This window comes from Salvia hispanica, unplaced genomic scaffold (assembly GCF_023119035.1).
Source record: "Salvia hispanica cultivar TCC Black 2014 unplaced genomic scaffold, UniMelb_Shisp_WGS_1.0 HiC_scaffold_134, whole genome shotgun sequence".
Lineage (NCBI taxonomy): Eukaryota > Viridiplantae > Streptophyta > Magnoliopsida > Lamiales > Lamiaceae > Salvia > Salvia hispanica.
Window position 1 is genome coordinate 19656 of NW_025951627.1, and position 6959 is coordinate 26614.

Below are 6959 nucleotides of genomic sequence, written 5' to 3' on the forward strand. Positions count from 1 at the left end.
GTCTTTTGCTGTGTAATTATTGGATTGTGTTTGATCTTTCAGTTATTTTTGTCTCTTGTTTGTTTACTTCTTTCATCTTTCAATTTTGGCATCTTTATTTCTCTATTTTTGTGATGAGGGAAATCTGCAGTGGCTAGCTTTGAACGTCGTTCTAAATTTGACTTTAACATCAAATGTAGCTTGAGGTTTTTCCCTTTTCCATTTATGAGTGTTTTCAAAGTTGGGATTGTGATGGACTATGTTGTTACTGGTGTGTGCAGTCAATTCATTGCGAGCTATCAAGAAGAGTTTGAATGATCCATTCAAAAATCTTCGCCAGTGGGACAGGGGGGATCCGTGCCTCTCAAACTGGACAGGGATTATTTGCCATAATGTAACGTTTGCTGATGGTCACTTTCATGTTAGCGAAGTGTATGATCTCGTTCCTTTGGAATTCTCTTGACTTGTGGTTCTAGTTATGGGTTGTGAAAGTAGGTGTCGAAACAGTTGTGATGTTTTAGTTTTGATACAGTTTAGATTGTTGTGGCATACTTCTACCATAGTATGTTAACAAGACTTGGTTAGAACAATTGCTATATTATTATTCGAGACGACAAAACATTGCCTAATTTTGTAGCACTAAGCCGATGTTGATAAAAAAGAATCACAACCTGGGACCTTAAAGCGACTAAAGTTTTTTCTGAACACAGTATTTGCAAGTTATTTTCTAAATGATGCCTTCTCTAATTTTAGTTTCTGAACAGGTCGGTTATGGGTAGGAACCTGACAGGAACTCTATCTCCGGAGCTTGGCCGTTTATCTTATTTGACGATATTGTGAGTAACATATATCATATTCAGATCCTTGTAAATGTGATTGAGCCTGTTTGCCTCCTTTATAATCGACCCCTGCTATTGTTTTGGCAGGGATTTCATGTGGAACAATATTACTGGGACTATACCAAAGGAAATAGGCAATATTACGACGCTAGAATTGTTGTGAGTGGAAAAGCTGCAATAGTTTCAATGTTTGACGTACTGTTTTGCAGTCTGTTGTAGTGTTTAAGAACTGTCGTGGATTGAGGAAATCACATGGAAAACAAGCAAATATGATTTGAGTGCTCGACCATATATAAAATGCCTCATATAGCATCAAGAAATCATCCTTTATAATTTATACTACTATTGTTTAAAGCTCTACTAGATGAGATTTTTATGTTGATAAGGTGCATCCAATTTTGCATTTCTTACCTTCTTTCATCTGATCACAGGCTTCTAAATGGAAATCAACTCACCGGTTCCTTGCCGGAGGAGCTTGGCAATCTTGTGAACCTGGACAGGATACAAATCGACCAGAACTTCATATCAGGGCCAATACCCCCGTCACTTGCAAACTTGGACAAAGCAAAGCACTTGTGAGAGATCTCACTCTCGATTTGGTTCTGTATTGTTAAGCTAATACAGTTCTTGGCCTCATCATTGCCCATCTAATTCACTATTTCTACTATGAACAGCCACATGAACAATAATTCACTCAGCGGCCCGATACCATCAGAGCTTGCTCGACTTCCTAATCTCGTTCATCTGTGAGTCGGACGTTCTTACTTTCACTTCCGCGGTGTTTTGAAAGTTCAAGTTTAGTTACTCATGCAACTTTACTGCAGGTTGCTTGACAATAATAACTTATCCGGACCTCTTCCACCGGAATTATCTGAAATGCCAAAGCTACTTATACTGTATGCAACTTTTTTTCCTCATTCAATATATTAACTCTATTTGGTGCTTTCTTTTTCTTGTTTCTTTCTGCAGAAAATTTTGGAAAATTCGAGCTTTTTTACGCCTCTTATTTCATATATTTCTTATTTGTTTCCAGCCAGCTCGATAACAACAACTTTGGGAGTCCAATACCATCTTCGTATGGGAGCATATCTACGCTCTTGAAGCTGTGAGCAATTTCAAACTTCAGTCTTCTTCTTCAATGTTTTCCGAATTGTTTCGTGAATTTATGTTCATAATGGATTGGTTTGGTTGGATAATCAGGAGTCTCAGGAACTGCAATTTACGAGGAACCCTTCCCGATTGGAGCAATTCTACGGGCATTGCTTACATGTAAGTCTTCATCCTTTTTCAATGTGGCCTTAACCATATCATGAATTTTCGTGGCTGTGAGAAGATGCTCCTCTTTCGTCTATTTATTTGCCCTTATTGTGGCCTTTATCATATCATGAATTGGGATCTTGTCGTTTCAGCGATTTGAGTCTGAACCAGCTTACTGGACCCATACCCGCCGGTGCACTCTCAAGAAATATTACAACTATGTGAGCACCAACCAGTCTCAACTTTGTAATAAGGATACTGGCATTTTATCTACGAGAGTGTGGCTATCGCCTCTATAACCTTAATACTATATTCTACCCTGCAGTGATCTGTCGAGAAATGGCCTGACTGGATCTATTCCCAGTAGCTTCTCGGGGCTCCCACTTTTGCAAAAACTGTGAGCATTCGTCAACTTCAAATAAATGATGTGTCCTTATTAGTAGAACTCATATGTGATGAGTTTCAGTCTGATTTCTTGATTTACACTTCCCATAATTAGTCAATCCAATTCTATTCTCCTTGCAGGTCAGTCGCGAACAATTCATTGAATGGTTCTATACCATCAGGCATATGGCAAAATAGAACTATGAATGCAACTGAGAAAGTTCTTCTGTAAGCATTATTAAAACAAGGATTGTTTTTAGAAATCTTCGCCTCCTTTATTCAAGATATATTCTCAAGTGAAAAACGCAATCTTCTTATTGTAAATGTGTTTACGTGCTTGATGAACTCTGCAGGGATTTCGCGTTCAATTCATTCTCAAACATTGGTGGTATCCTTCCTTCCCATCCCAATATCACCATTGGGTTCGTCGTTTAATCCATGAGACTCTCTTCACTCTCGATCATTTTCTTGAACACTTTAGCAATTTCCCTTCCTCATTTTCAGGCTTGAAGGAAACCCAGTGTGCTCAAGTAATACTCTATTAGTCACAGAGTGTGAGCCTCACGATGAAGATTTTAACAATATCTCAAATACCACAACTTTCTACGACTGTACTCCTCAAGGATGCCCAGATGGTTACGAGTATGCCCCTCCAACTCCAACTGCGCGATGCATTTGCATGGCTCCCGTATTTGTTGGATATAGGTTGAAGAGTCCCGGATTCTCTGATTTTCTCCCGTATGTGAATACTTTCAAGGAGTACCTCAGCACTGGTCTTGAAATGAATCTCTCACAACTCGAGATTCAGTCAGCGGAGTGGCAAGACGGGCCTCGTATCAAAATGGACCTCAAGATATTCCCATCCAATGTTACTACCAAGATGTTCAATCGGAGCGAGGTTTTATGGATTCGTGAAATGTTCAGCGGATGGAGAATACCTGATAGTCAAGTGTTCGGACCTTATGAATTTCTCAGTTTCACACTCCCGCCGTCTTATGATGAAGGTATGTTTCATTTCTCACTCTTCATTTTTATATGTTTGTATATATAAGCACCTCTGTTTATAGGAAGCAGCATTTGATTTCTAGTTATATTGCAGACATCTTCGACAACGGGTCGTCTGGTTTAAGCAAGGGAGCTCTGGCTGGCGTAATATTGGGAACGATTGCCGGATCAGTCACGCTGTCAGCTATTGTCTCGATACTTATCTTGAGACGGTACACCAAAAAGCAGCACAAATCCTCAAGGCGACGTCCATGTTAGTACCTTGCAAGTTCTTATTTTCACTATTTTGCATGTTGTGAAACAAGAACAATCGATACTCTTGAAAACGAATTTTCCAGTTCTACACTTGTTTCCTGGCTCTTGGAGTATTTAAATCGCCTCTACATTATGTTTCAGCGACGAGGATCTCCATCCGGATTGATGGAGTCAAGGATTTCACTTACAGTGAGCTGGCGCTGGCAACAAACGATTTTGATGAGTCGACCGTGGTTGGCTCAGGAGGCTACGGGAAAGTCCACAGAGGCGTTCTAGCCAACGGGACCATTGTGGCCATAAAACGCGCCCAAGAGGGATCGTTGCAGGGAGAGAAGGAGTTTCTTACAGAGATAGAACTGTTATCGAGGTTGCACCATAGGAACTTGGTGTCCTTGATTGGTTACTGCGATGAAGAAGGCGAACAGGTACATTGTTTCAAATGTTTTTGAGATCACCAAACTATTCTACACTTTCAATCAAATTTCGAGTCATGTTAGAATTTCATGATGCTTCTCGTATTGCAGATGCTGGTTTACGAATTCATGCCTAACGGTACCCTTAGGGATCACCTATCAAGTAATTTATCGAACCATCTTTCTTTTATCGTCTCTCTCTCTCTAAGACAGTTATGTAACCGTGGTAACGTGCAGCCAAGGCGAAAATGCCACTGACTTTTGCAAGGAGGGTGAAAATTGCAATGGGGTCTGCGAGAGGCATCCTTTACCTTCACACAGAGGCGAATCCGCCTATTTTTCATCGCGATATCAAGGCCACAAACATATTACTCGACTCCACATTTACTGCAAAGGTCGCTGACTTCGGACTATCGCGTCTAGCTCCACTTCCCGAGCTCGAAGGAGGCGTGCCCTCTCATGTATCGACAGTTGTCAAAGGGACACCGGTGAGCATTTTCAAGCCTTCAGAATTTCATTTCTTTAAAAGGAAAAAAAATATAAAAATTTATGTGATGGGAAACTGGTTTATTGCAGGGATACCTCGACCCCGAGTACTTCCTGACGCATAAGCTCACGGACAAGAGCGACGTTTATAGCCTTGGAGTCGTGTTTCTAGAGATGCTGACTGGGATGCACCCAATCTCACATGGAAAAAACATCGTTCGTGAGGTATGTGTTTCTATTTTGAAAAAATCTCGTCTCGTGAGTGTGTTTTCTTTCTTTGTGGTTCGATGGCTATCCATCCTGGGCTCGTTGGTTAAATTCTAGTACTAAAACGCTGCACGATCGCTTGTTAATTTAGGTAAACATTGCACATCGATCGGGGATGATTTTCTCCATCATCGACGAGCGGATGGGATCGTACCCTTCTGAGTGCATCGAGAAGTTCATAAATCTGGCTCTGAAATGCTGCCAAGAAGAGACGGATTCGCGGCCTCCGATGGCTGAAGTGCATAGGGAACTCGAAAACATATGGTTCTTGATGCCGGAGTCGGACACTGCCATCTCGGAATCATTGACCAGCGACTCGGGAAAACTGGCGACGACCCCGACCTCGTCGTCTTCAATGAGGAACCCTTACCTCTCCCAAGATGTCTCTGGCAGTGACCTTATCAGTGGAGTGGTTCCAACCATTGCACCGAGATGATACAAGAGACGGTGGTTCTTGTTTTCGTTTCAGCTTAGTTTTGTATAGTCATTACTTTCTTTCTTTTAATTTGATCCGACAAACTATACTTACATTTTTACACTGTTTGATTTGCGATATTTAGAAAGGTTTATAGGTTTTGTATTGTGTTTATTAAGGAAATGATACATTTTGCCTTGGTGTACAAAACCCATGCATGTACTTTTTTTTTATCTATTAAAAAGTGAACTCATTGTAATTCTACAATAAAATTAATTCTCTATGTAAAAATATACTTATATTTCATTAACTTTTTCACTATTTTCATCATGAAATTAATTTATTAAACTTAGTGCTAAGTCAAAAACGTTTCTTTAAATAATGGACAAAAGGAATATTATATTTTTCATGTTTACATTTTTAGCAAAACAATATTCTTTCTGTTTCTTAAAAATAGAAACTTTCTATTTTTAAGAATGGACTCTACAATCCATTAATATTAATTCTACTTATTTTTATTCATCTTTCTTACTTTAATTATCTTCTCTCTTACTTTACCAATTTTGCACTAAAATTTGTGTCATTTTTACAGTTTATACTTCCTCCGTCCCACAATAAGAGTCATTTTCACTTTTATCATAAATGGAAAAGTAGACCACACATTCTACCAATTTATCTACTCACATTTTATTATAAAATTAATATATATATATATATATATATATATATATAGGGTCTTGTTAGGATGAGATTTTTGGGTATAATTGAGAAATGAGATGCAATCTCAGCCACTAATTCACAAGATTAACTTAATGTCAACAACTATCACATTATGTCAACACGGGGTATAATTGTCTTTTCATTAAAGAGTGAATTACATAAACGATACCTGATCTTTCACTTTCGCACATAAATGGTACCTGTTCTTTATTTTATATCATTTTTGGTACCTATTAATCACATTTTTGGTACCTGGTGTAATTTTCATCCCAAAATACCCCCTAAATAAATTCATTTTTCCATTTATGTCATAAAGGGTATTTTGGGCATTGACAAAACTAGTACCAAAAGTGATATTATGATACATTCTCTCATTCTCCTCACTATTTATAGTACTATTATGATTAATCAATATTAATATTATTATTTTGATGTTATAAATTAATAATTAATTTATTTTTTTAATATATATTTAATCATAATTATAGTTATAATTATATTTAATTATTATAATAATATTACTATTATAATAGTAAAAACTAGTACTAATAATTAATAATTAATAAATAATAATAATTATTTTATATTAAATTAATAACTAATCAATATAGTCTTAGTCAAAATTTAAAATTGTGAATTGTATTCATAATGATAAAGAGTTGAATATTTTTAGTGAGGTGTTTCAACCCTAAAATGAGTATAAATAATTTAATTAAAATATTCAATTAATTTAATTATTTTAAATAATTAATTTAATTAGGTGTTTTGTTATTGATTTATATTATGAATGCCAATTAGATATATGTATAAAACACTAAAAAGAAAGAAGAAAAAGAGGAAACATAAACTAAGGGAAAAAGAAAGAAGAAAGGGAGATAAAATACTAATAAAAAAGAAGAAAATGAAGAAAAAAGAAAGAAGAATAAACTAAAGAAAAAA

The 6959-nt window shown here is 36.9% G+C and overlaps 1 protein-coding gene across 1 annotated transcript; it reads left to right on the top strand.

Moving 5' to 3' along the window:
• Positions 1–256: 256 nt before the first annotated feature.
• LOC125198278 (probable LRR receptor-like serine/threonine-protein kinase At1g06840) lies at positions 257–5461 on the top strand. Its single transcript, XM_048096659.1, has 19 exons — positions 257–411; positions 744–815; positions 906–977; positions 1250–1393; positions 1493–1564; positions 1643–1714; positions 1852–1923; positions 2019–2087; positions 2228–2296; positions 2401–2472; positions 2601–2687; positions 2813–2881; positions 2964–3463; positions 3559–3717; positions 3861–4144; positions 4244–4295; positions 4370–4620; positions 4709–4843; positions 4977–5461. The coding sequence occupies exons 2-19, from the start codon at positions 751–753 to the stop codon at positions 5319–5321; spliced, it is 2589 nt and encodes an 862-aa protein (XP_047952616.1). The 5' UTR covers positions 257–411; positions 744–750; the 3' UTR covers positions 5322–5461.
• Positions 5462–6959: the final 1498 nt, after the last annotated feature.